Consider the following 13,039-nt stretch of genomic DNA (forward strand, 5'->3'; position numbering starts at 1 on the left):
TGTATATATATATATATATATATATAAGATGGATGAAATTTGAAATTTGACCGTCCTAAAAGTAAACGTGAACAGAAGGAGCGGTGTGCTTGAGTAGAGGTGAGAAACTGCATGAACAGAGAAATAGTTAGTGGCTAAACCTATGGAGATCAATTGTTATTGATTTGCAGGACAAAAGAGTAATGTTTTACATTTAACAAAGTAAAACTGTGTAGTAAAACTTGCTCTTGCTAGTGTCTACGAAATTAATTCTTTGTGTGTATAATGTTATTCATGTGTGGTGTAGCAGGAAAACATAAACCCACACCTTCAGACAAAGTCTCTTTTAAAGGAAACACGACTTTCAGTGTTGCTGCCTAGTATTATTTATTTAATAGGAAGCCGAATACTGTTATGGCGCTATAAAGAACCCTCTGTTGTTTAAGAGTGTGGAAAAACACATACTCTTTTCTTTGCTGTTGTATCGTGAAGATTTTTCTGGGGAATTATAAAGTTGTAGTGTTTTTATTTTATTTTATTTTATTTACAGCAAATATTTTAAGATATGTTATAATATTGGTGAAGAGTGTATTTTTCTCTCTTTCAATTTTACCAAGTCTATAAAACGTTGAAAAGTATATTATAGTCAGGAGAAGTACATCGTACTTGACACGCAACATGTTTCAGTTGAATAGATTTAAGACAGAGAAAAAGCAGATCGCATGTTAACACCGTAGTGTTAAGATAATATATATTTAGTTTTTTATGGTTTTCAACTTAACTCACAGGAAGATAATTCAATGTTTATTTATTGCCTTTAGTTTGTCTACAGCATATTGCATATCTTTTCTATTTAGCATAAGTTATGGCTTGGCCTGGTGGTTCGGGCGCTCGGCTTGCAATCTGGAGGTCAAGGGATCGAAACTCATCACCGAATATGTTCGTTCTTTCAGCCGTGGGGACGTTATAATGACGTTCAATCACATTATTTTTCGGTAACTCGTAGCCCAAGAGTTAGCTGTGTTTGGTATTGAGTAGTTGACTTCCCTCTAGTCTACCGCTTCAAATTAGGGACGGCTAGCACAGATAGCCCTCAAGTGGCTTTGCACGAAATTCAACAAACAAATTTATTTCCCCTGCATCTTAGTTAATTAATCACGACAAAGTTACTAAAAGATTAACAGGGATCAATTACAGATAAGTGGATGAAAGTTTCAAATAACTCTATATTAGACCGTCTCCGACTTTGTGTTTGAAATATTAAAGTGTTATTAGAGATAAATAAACAGAAAAACAACATTTCGCTTTATTCAAATATGTTAATTAAACTTTCTTGATATTAAATTTTCTCTCATTATACTTCTTCATACAAAATTTTCGACATATTTTATCAATTAAACTATTTAAAACAGTACTTTAACTAATCGACATACTATTTTTAAGAAATTTACTTCAAACACAATGTTACTGTAACTCATGTTCCCGAAAAAAAGCACTGACTCACAGACTAATGCCGAAAACGCTACGAGCGCACGCGCATAGGGTCATACAAAAAGTGTTCCGTTAACCTCTATGAACCCTCGTGGATACAATATTTCTTCTTTAAAAAAAAGCTTCATTACATATAAGATGGAAACTACAATGAGATAAACCATTCTTTCTGTCATTTATACTCAATAATACTTTTGTAAATGTATTATTCGATATTTTCAAATTACATATGACGAAACTGGATTTAAAAATATGTCATCATTTTCTTATTTAAACTGTTAACAGAACAACTCGTACTGAATATATATATATATATATAAACCTTTTTGACATGAACTTGTGAAGTACATTTCACTTATGTGGAAGAATCATGTACATTTAGCTAGGAAGTTAGCTACGTTACTAGGCTTAGTTGTGCGATCAGCCTGAGGACATGTGTTATGACGCCCGTTAATGGGGAAAGTAGAGAGAGAGGCCTTTTACCTGACCCATTTTCGGAGCTTGTAGCGCCAGTTGTGGAAAGGAAGAGCTCAGTTTGCTCGTTCACTGTACAACGCAGCACGTGCAGTTGTACTCGGATGACACGATTTACATTGCTGTCGTTTCCTGCGCAGATTTTCACTCAGTATTTCATATATACAAATTAGAAGTGAAACTGAGAGTCTGCGAGTGTTCTTTCTGAACAGTGCGGTTTCTAAGTTTCCATGGTGACTCCTTAAAGCGATGCACACCAGCGGCATGGACAAAGTGTTCTTTCACAGCTATTCTCCTTTCGATTTCACCCCGTCGTGGTTTAAGGTAAGAACAAGCGGTACTGCACGTTTAAGTGCATGTATGTATACTCATAGCGACAGGTTTTAAAACCACTTAGCGGACGTTGCCCTAACGGAAGACTGCCTGTAGTCACTACTAGTACTGACAGCAGTTCACCGAGTTCTAGCAGTCCTTTGTAAAATAGCATATCATTAAATATCTCTGTCTAGTTTTGTAAAGATATTTGCTGTATATTACTACTAGTGACATTAGTTTTGAGCAGACATTGTCAATAAATATATTGGTCTTTAAAACATTAATACTATATAGTAATGCGTCCTAATTTCAAAGTTAGATTGGTATTTTAAAAACAAAAGTTTTGTCGGATTGTGGAATATTTCAAAATGGACTGTAGTATTTTTTTTAGTGGAACAATTTATAAGATTTAGTTTCTAATATATTGATTAATCATTGGACGTTCACTGGAAGTAGCTGTCTAGAAACATTATTCAAAAACACATGAAATAGTTTTTATTTCAAATCAATAGACACATTCAGATAATTAATTAATGTAACCCGTTCTTGACCATTAGTTTTTTTTGTATTTTGTTTTTAGAACCACCACATACGCTGAAGTGGTGTGCAGACTTATCCAGTATTAGCAACGGTTGATTTTGATCTTATTTTGTTTATTTATCTATTGTTTTTGCAACTAGTATGTTACCAAGTGTTGTATTATATTATATGATGAAATTATAAAACAACTTTTTCTACTTTCTGGGTTGAGTAATATTACTTTTGTTTTTGGTTGTGACATTTGCAGGTTGAAAGTAGTAAGGAGTAAAGAACGTGCATGACACTGAGTGTTGTCGACTTCATATCTTACTTAATTTAAACGCAGTTGTGTATAGATTCAATGAGGGTTTATTAAGTTTCGGATTCTGTGCTACTCCTGGAACTGCTTTCTTCATCGCGATCGTGTGCCGCCTGATGACGCACTGTTGCCCACTACTGCAGTTTCTATTGTAACAAACTTATTTGAAGAATGATGAGACCAATCTTTGACCACACAAGTTGTCAAAGTATCAAATTCCTCACTATATATGGACCTAAGTTTCCACGACCAAGTTTAACTAGACTTAAGGCATAAAAATACGTTGGAGTTGTATTCAAGGGACTTGACGGGTATGTAGTCGAATGAGATTGCTGTGATTCCAGTTTTTTTCAGCCATCTTTCTTATGAAAACAGTAGTTATTTTCGAAGTGTTGCATGTAAGCATTTATTAGCTTCAAATTCTTGTTTATCGTTGTACTTGAGGTGCCATAAAATATTTCCAGCTTCATCATAATGATTATTTTTTTGAGAGGGAAGAGGGATTGGAAGGTTCTCTTTCGTTACTATAGCCTTCATTGTTCTGATGAATGTCTTCAACATTCTACTATGGGTGATTTTGAGGGTTTTCGACTTCATGGAGAACATTGACGACGCCCTTCATCAACATGTTGGATCCTTTGGCTCTACCTTGTTTAACACAATTTCACTAATACGAATATCCTTTTCAGAAAGAGTTATGACATAATTCCAGCCGTGGCGCATTTCATATCAAATTTTGTACATTACTTACATTTAATTATAAAGCCAGATGTTAATTTTTCTCTGGTAAGGGTTACCGTAACTTCTGCTGTCCGAAAACAAAAGTGAGTTGCTAATCCATATTTAAAGATATAATATTTTCTTCCTGATATATTATTTGATTGACGTTTCAGTAACATATCCAATTTCTGTCTTTCAACTGATCTTTTTCTCCATAGTATAATTGAGCAAAAAGAAAATTATATTTAAACATTTTTTATATTAGTTAAACTTTCGTTTCGTTTGAAGTTAAGCACAAAGCTACACGATGGGTTATCTGTGCTCTGCCCACCACGGGTATCGAAACCCGATTTCTAGCGTTGTAAGTCCGCAGACATACCGCTGTGCCACTGGGGGGGCATTAGTTAAACCTAAAGCTGTTTTGTTAGATGATGCACCGCATATTGGTTCCTTCTTGTAAGAGCTGTAATGCTTGTCAATTTTAAGTTTCTGTAACATAGAGAGTTGATGTTGTTGTTTTTACATTATTCCGTGTCTTGGTGAAGTTTTTGATTAATTTGTATTTCATAGCATGATCAGCTGCTGCTCTCTTTCATTCATACAATTGTGTGGTGTAGTTGCGTTGAAATGGTCTGTTTTATTTGGTAAATAACAAGATAGATTGGAGAGTTGTTGTTTTTTTACCTCAGATTTGTATTTCTAAACATTTAAGGTAAAATAACATGTTTGGCATATAGATTTGTTTTTCGGCGGCAGTGTTTATGTATTGATTTTTTTTTCTATATTAATTTCTATAAGGACTGAAAGAGTCATATTTTTAAAACACAGCTCTAACTGTTATGATATTATGAGTTACTATTTTTGGAATTATATTATTAGATGTTAGACCTAAAGTATTCGTCAAAGGTATGCTTAAAATCATATATATCATTAGCTGATAGACTGGGAGTTCCCTAAAAAATATAAGCTAGATGATTTGGAGTACACTTGTAGAAACATTTTCTGTGTTGTACACCTTACGTATTCCTTTGTTCCTCCTGCACATGGAAGATTACACACTAATTCTTTTTTTTTTGTATTCCTTATTTTCTTTTCTATTTTAGTTAGTTTGTTTGTTTGAATTTATGCACAAAGCTACACAATCTGTGCTCTGCCCACCACGAGTATCGAAACCTGGTTTCTAGCGTTGTAAGTCCGCAGACATACTGCTGTGCCACTGGGGGCTTCTATTTAAGTACACAAGCTTGTTTTACGTTACTTATAAATCTGAATGGATAGTTGTTCAATTGGTAATAAACAATGTTTTATATACGAAGTAACATTAAAGTCGTCATATGTATATATATATAGCATGAGTTGGAAATACATCTAAGAACTCTTATCTTAAATGTGAAGTGCATGCAGCACACTTACGGTTGACCAGTCTTATACTTATTATTTATGTTAGTAGTATTATAGCATTTATTTTATTTAATCAAAGTGGTCAAATGTAGTCGTTAATGTACGACTTGTTTCCATAAACAGAGATACTCCTACCCCCATACTTTTGGTTCTCAAACATTTCTGTTACCTTTTAACAATTTAGATTTTAATGTGGGTTAACATTATAGATTCTAAGAGCCTTTGAGTGTAAGCAAAGAAGAATGTGTAATATTTCAACCACACTACATCTGCCATATCCAGTGCCGACGGGGCCTTTCGCCTAATAATAGGGCTTACCAGGCCGATTGGGATACGACAGACATAGTGGTGGTCTAGACGCTATTTATAACATCTAATTTATGAACACTGTTATGGTGTGAACTAGTTTAAGTAAGTACGTTATAATTATTATCAACTTTATTTGAAGTTATTTACAAATCAGAATTAGGATAAGTGTTAATAGCATCAATTTTACGCATATAAAAACAAATAAATATCAGACTAAATTTAGAATGAAGACATTTTAAAACGTTTGGTTTTCAGTATATTTTGATTCAAATTTCACAAAGAATATTAATATTATTGTCACTGTCTCTACTTCCATTTTTAGATCGTAAATGTTTCAGAAATTATTAGATATGGCAATGCATGTTTTCCTGTGGGACATTAAAATTGTTTTTGAACTAAGCTTGTTTAAAAGTTCGAGACGCTAAAATTTCTCTTTCTTAATTTCGACATGACTATTTTGTAATAAATGTAGATAAGGTTTCATCATAAACCTAACCAGGCAACAATATCAACAAGTTACGTAAACGAATCCTGGTGAAAAAAAATATCGTGCATCCGTATTTCCATTTGAAACGCAAAATTTTAAGGTATTTCTGTAATAATAAAAAAATTAATATATAAATATATTAAGCATATATTTCTACTTTTCCTATTGGCAAATCAAAATACTTTACGTCAAGTGTAATACACGGTGACTTTTTTAAGTTCCAGTACGATAATACACAGTGACTTTTTTTTAAAGTTCCAGTACGATAATACACATTGACTTTTTTAAGTTCCAGTACAATATGCCGTTGAACACGATTCACACTTTCAGCTGTATTATAACTATGAATGTGAACCCCGTGAAGAGTAGTCACATATTATACGACGGGTAGTGCTGACTTCAGTAGTTCGAAATTAGAAGTGGCTTTGTTTGAGGATCGTTTAGCTCATGTTTCGCTTAAGGTTGAAAATACCAAATTCATAATTTTTCAAACTAACCTTAATTATTGAACACCTTATCTTCTCGAACTGGTGCTTCTGTAATTAAGAAAAAAAAAAAGGGGAAGACAGTAGTAAGACTTTAGTTAGAGTCAAATATTTATTTACAGTCAGCTAATCCGTGGACAGAAACACCTGAAGAGGGTTGCTGAAATTATGGCCACAATCTTATGAATCAATTACAATAAAAAAAATGCAGAAGAGGAACCTTAAGATTATGTCGTAGAATGCAATATTCCACTCATTTTTAATTGTTTTAATAGCTTGATAAGCTCATATTTAAACAGAAGTTGTAATGTAATAAATAATAAAGTCAAATAATATTCAATTACAAAGACTTATCAGTACAATACACGTGCTCCCAGTGGCACAGGGGCATGTCTGCGGACTTACAACGCTAGAAACCGGGTTTCGATACCCGTGGTGAGCAGAGCACAGATAGCTCATTATGTAGCGTTGTGCCTAGCTTCAAACAAACAAACAATACACGAAAATCGATGAAATTGTTCCTAACTACAATATCTTTACAGATAGAGGTACAGAATGATAAACATAATAGATAAGTTATAAATACAAGTACTTCCCGATAGTATGTTAGGCGGGAATAAAAACTTGTGTATCTCGCCACTTGCCTGTAGGAGTATAAGGCTGGAATAAGCGTTCGAACAAGTTTAAGTGGGTCGTGCTGGTACATTAATGTTATCCAGGTGCATGCTCCCTTTCAGTAGACTGCCCTATCTATATATATAGTGTGTGCAAACAACATCTTATCCGATATAGATCGGAGAGGGGGAGGGAACCGTTATTATTTGGGTTATTGATTTGTTGAATCTAATGTAGTAACATCTACCCTACAGAACATGGTTTCGCAGGTTAACATATTGTTTATTTCGGTTTACTAAATCAGTTTCGTAAACACTAACCTATCTTGGCTTATATATATATATATATATATATTTACGATCACAAGTCTGAGATGAACAACTACCGTAAACAGAATCCCTCTATACCTGAGCTTTATTTGTACCTTGACTGTATGGAATATATTTCTTTAGAGTTTTTACTTGAACATGTATCTAGAAAACATGAACATTTCTGACAGTGTCTGTCTGCTTTGAAACTAAGGTATTAAGCAAATTAAAGTTGTTGTTTTTTTTTTGTCTGTTTTGGCATAAAAATGTTACAGAAAACAAATTGAAAGTTTCAACAATAAACATTGTTTTTACTGAGGTCTATTATGGGTTTTATGTATCAATACATTCCTCAATCAATTATTCTTAGGGAGTAATAGTGTGCGCTGATGCCAGTAAGCAGCAAACTTCGGGTTTAAGTTCAGGAAGTAATATCTTGCGCGGTCTCGCAGTAAGAGGATTAGACGAAAAATAACAAAACAGAAAGAAAGACAGAAGAAAAATTCTTGAATTGAAAATCTTGTTCACAGATACACCAAACGAGGAGCCTAATTGTTAATAAAAAATGAAAAATATGAAATGCACGCAGTGTGTAATAGTTTTTTTTTCTTTTTATGAGTAACCTGGTGGGTCAGAGGTAAGCTTACGGACTTACAACGCTGAAATTCGGATTTCGATTCCCCCTCTGTGAACAGAATACAGATAGCCCAGTGTGCCAGTTTGCGCTAAACAAACAATCTTGTCCTGATACAAATAATAATCGTAATTTGCGAGAGTACACTTTTCGTATTGTTTGTTCTATGTTTTAAGTCCATAGGTTTCAAAGAATGCCCCTGTGTATCACTCCACAAGAATTTGCTATTTCCAATTTGAAAGGCACATTATGCGACACATAGATTAAAGAACTAGTTCAAAGACCCCGAGATTCCGGCTTAGCTGTCTCTGATCAAGAACTGCCGGTTAGAGAAAGAACAACCAATCGGTAGCAATAGTCGCCTGTACGGCTACACTTAACCGAATAGCGGTATTGTCTTTCATGTACGTAACGCTCCCATATCTGAAAGTGACATTATGCGGGCCCTAACCTTGAATCTTTCGGTAAATAGTCCGGCTTGCTAACCACTAGGTCACGCTACAAGGAACTCATTCTTTAGCATATTTTTTTAGCCCCCAGTGGCACAGCGGTATGTCTGCGGACGTACAACGCTAGAATCGGGGTTTCGATACTCGTGGTGGGCAGAGCACAGATAGCCCTTTGTGTAGCTTTGTGCTTAACTACAAACAAACCATATTTTTTATTAGTTTAATGTGTTTTTTAAAGCTATTATCTACCATTACAAGTACCCATCCCACGCAGTTTTCTGGGGTCCTCTTCGAAAAACTTATAATCCTTAAAAATGGCTGAAAACAGTTGTAGAACTTATAAAACAAACCTTTACTGAAGAGATGTTTTCTAAATACAGGCTTCTAGAACACTGTATACAGAAAGAATGAAAAGAGTTGATACGCGTTTTTAATGATTTAAAAATTGAAACTGGTATTTTACAAGAAGAAGGTTTTCAAATCAGAAGTGTCAAAGAAGTAGGCAATGATCCAGTCACTTTTTGTAGAATGAGATTTTCTTTTTTACTTTTAACATTTTCGGTTATTCCTATTCCTTACAAAACGATGCACTTTCAGTTATTTTTCACATTTTGTTTTATTTCCGTTAAAATACAAAATGGCTTATTTGGGATCTTTTAACTTCAACACTTAAGAATGTAATTCTTATTCTAAATGCAATTCAGCACTGTAGTTCGAGCACGTTGAATAAATGATACACACACACACACACACATATGAGGGCCCACTTTTCTTAACAGCTTAGCCACTCAATGGCTCAGCGGTAACTCTGAAGGCTTATAATACAAAAATCTGGGTTTCGATACTCGTGGTGGGCACAGCATAGATAGCTCATTGTGTAGCTTTATGTTTAACAACAAACACACGCACTTATTTTTTTGTTTAAGATCAGAAATACAACATGTATATGTTGTATTTATATTCAAAACGCATATGGAATGAACGTGAAAATACAAGTTAACCCGATAACCTAAATATCTCTTCCATGAGAAGCCTCTTCATCTTTCAACAACTCAACTAAGCTAGTTTCGCCATTATCATGCATTGCTTACTCCACACCTACCATCGTAATTTTTTCCCCTTGAATGACTCCACATAGTTTTTAGTTGATTTCACTTAAACATGATTTTTGCCACTTGTACTTTCTCAATTAAAGTTATATTTTCTTTCCTTTTTTTTTTCAAGTTTTATCTTGTCCTTCTGCACATCAGTCGATGTCTGTGTAGCATGACACTGTTCAGTAAGAGTTTGTATTGGCATGAGCTTATTGAAAACAGTTTATATACATCTTTGGCTTCAGGAAAGTTTATGCTTTGCTATCATAGAGCCTCGGAGTGCTTATTCCCTACTCCCAGAGCTACAATTCTTTTTTATATATAAATTGCTCTTTCTTTTTCCTGTGTAACAACATTTTAATTTATATTAAAACCTCTTTACTGTCTGCCCTAATATGAAAAACAAAACAAAAAAGGTAATCCAATGGAACGATAATTCTTTCTTTCATTTTTTATAAGCTCCATAATACTGTTCTAATAATGATCAACTCACATTTTTGTTCCATTTTTGTTTCTGCATTCTCTTATTTTACCGTCAAATGATTATGGAGTCCGTTTCATTCCAACAGCACCAGGTACTTTGTTACATCGAAAGATGTGTTTTAGATAAGATGACAATGCATTTCCATAAATCGTCGTATACAATGGGTGAAAAGACTGCAGTTGTTGAGAAAAGAGATTTTACAGTGTAAGTCTCTCCAATATTTTAGAGGAAACAGTGGAGTAAAAAGAGCACACATACGAAATGAATATTCTTCTTAAATAATCAAATTTCAAAAACCCACTAGTACCCACTCCGTAGTTATTTATTTTTGGGAAATATTTTAAAAAAGGAATAGATGGAAAGAAAAGGAGAATATAAATATCTAAATAAATTACTATTAGTTTTATTTTCGCATGTTTTACCATAATTATACAGAGGTTCTTGGTGAGAGGAGGGATTTTTAAAACATTGAGTGTATAATATAACGTAGATAGACTTGAACCTTAAAAAAAGTTAAGTTTAATAATGAAGATGAAGACGGTTGATAAGACATAAAACATTTTATTTACAAGATTCGAACGTTTCGGAATAACTTATTCCATCTTCAGCGAAATCTGACAATTGTGTTACAAAGATGATTACTATTAAAAATTATAATATAACAACATAATCATTAGTTTACTTAGTTATTAAGAAAAGCGGTAAATTGACGAATGAAACTATGTTTATATATATTACACAACAGCTGAGTTAAGTGTGAAAATTTAGAACAAATTTAGATCTAAAGAGCTCTGTGAGTCATTAAGTGTCGGGCGACTTTTAGCTATGAGTAGACTTTCTTTAATGTAGAGGTCAAGGTCTGAAAATCCTGTGGTGATGATAGAGAAATCGTTAAATGAAATATTGTGGCCCGTGGTTTCAGAATGTGAACGAATGGGTGAGTGGCGGGGTTTAAGAAGTGGATGGCTGGTTCTGTTAGATATTCCTAAATGTTCACAGACTCTAGTTTTTGAGTGGCGTTTCGTTTTGCTGTTGTACGTGACCTTACAGTCACTACACGTATACTTACACACGAATAATTTTGATTTATAGCATTAGAAGTTTTCAGGTTATTCAAAATAAATTTGTTTCTAATATTTCATTGACGGACCAGATGAATACAAGGAATTTGGTAAGTTTGCTTCCAAGGTTATGTTTTTCAGTCAATCTGAAATTCTTCTGTTTCGAGCATTTCCAGGACATCTTCAGTAAGACGGTGTAGAAGTACTCCTTTAGGTCACAATATTGTTCAAGTAGATGTTCATATACTGAAACAAAGATAGAGATATACATTGATCAAGATGTAGGTATAAAAAAGACTGTAGATCCAGGATGGTTTGCACATTTAGTTAAATATTCCTGATGAGGAAGAGACAACTCGAAACACAACTTTAGCTAATTTTTAAGTTTGAAGCTGAAAGTGCATATTTGAATTGGAAATAATCTTGTTGCTTTGTTTTGCAGAATAGCTTTATTATTATTTTGTATGGAGTGATGAGTCAAAATGTAGACCAGCTATGGATAAAAACAAGAAGACCTAGCTACATATTATCACCCTTAAGTGATGAGGTGATAACTTTTAACTATTTTCTTTGCTTCTGCCTAACAAAGAACTACTTCATTGTAATGCTTGTTTAAATGTATTTTAGTAGTTTCACTAATGACAAGGTAATAAAATGGTCTGTTTGGATTTATATCATGATCAACATCATGAGATGTGAGGCTATACTGAGATCCGTATAAAATTATTCTGAAATACTTGATTCACTAATCATATCCATGAAACTATTGCCAATCCTATTACAAGACCAAAAATTTATAGTTTATCTGAACAACTTTCAATGCCCACAAGGTTTCAGCATGAGAATTCTTGCACATGGAATTATTTTACGTGGAAAGTAAACTCTACCACTGCTATCAACGCTGAATTTGCATTGTTCTTTAGATACTAAAAACCTGGCATGATATTTTGTGAGCTTGCGTACTGTAAGAATTCTCCCTCTATAACTGCTTGAAAAGTTTTTGTTGCGCTTTTCCCTTGTTACACCCTTATGAGCGTCTCTGTACATATCTTTAAGTTTCATTCGGACAAAGACTTAATTTCCCAGGTTGATCATATTTTCTACTCCTAGTCCTCTGTAAGTTTACGGACTTAGAATGCTAGAATATGGGATTCTATTCCACGCGGTCGACAGAGCGCAAATGGCCCATTGTGTAGCTTTGTACTAAAACATAAATCAAAACAAACAACTTATATTAATAAAACATACTCGCTTGTAATATTACAAATTTGATAGAGCCTGTATAGGAGATCATTAGTACACATTCCACAGTACAGTTCGGATATTCCGTTGATATACTGTAGTTGATCATTAGTACACATTCCATGGTACAGTTCGGAGATTCAGTTGATATACTGTAGTTGATCATCAGTACACATTCCACAATACAGTTCGGATATTCAGTTGATATACTGTAGTTGTTAGGCCTTTTTTTGTCTCTCTGCGGCCTGTGTATACATGCGTTATTCATTATTATATAGGGATCATGAGAAAGCGGAAACTGTAAAAGCCAAATTAGGTCAAATTTTCATTACTAAATATCCACAAGTGGTGCACCAAGAAAGGATTAATCTTCCCACGCAACAGCCTTAAAATAGAAATACCGGAGAAGTAGGAGGTATCTCAAATCATAGAAAGTTATGTAGGAGAAAAAATATATTGTAGGAGTGAGAGGCTCGATCTTGTCACACGTTGGGATATAAAAGATCACGTTTGTTTCTAGTTAAGCATAAAGATACACAATGGGCTATCTGTGCTCTGCCCACCACGGGTATCGAAACCCTGTTTCTAGCGTTGTAAGTCCGCAGACATACCGCTGTGCCATTGGGGGACAAAGGTTCAAGAATTGCAAAAAG

The 13,039-nt window shown here is 34.1% G+C and overlaps 1 protein-coding gene across 3 annotated transcripts in view; it reads left to right on the plus strand.

Moving 5' to 3' along the window:
* Positions 1-13,039, plus strand: part of LOC106478156 — a 101,440-nt gene that overhangs the window by 41,614 nt on the left and 46,787 nt on the right. Inside the window, exon 1 of one of the 3 annotated variants that reach the window (XM_022381716.1) lies at positions 2,097-2,268. The exons of the other annotated variants lie outside the window; for them this stretch is intronic. Within the exon in view, the coding sequence (XP_022237424.1) occupies positions 2,194-2,268 (75 nt within the window). The 5' untranslated portion in view covers positions 2,097-2,193. Of the gene's footprint in view, positions 1-2,096; positions 2,269-13,039 lie in introns of those variants that run through there. 3 annotated transcript variants of the gene reach the window in all.

Source organism: Limulus polyphemus, unplaced genomic scaffold (genome assembly GCF_000517525.1).
Source record: "Limulus polyphemus unplaced genomic scaffold, Limulus_polyphemus-2.1.2 Scaffold9, whole genome shotgun sequence".
Classification (NCBI taxonomy): Eukaryota; Metazoa; Arthropoda; class Merostomata; order Xiphosura; family Limulidae; genus Limulus; species Limulus polyphemus.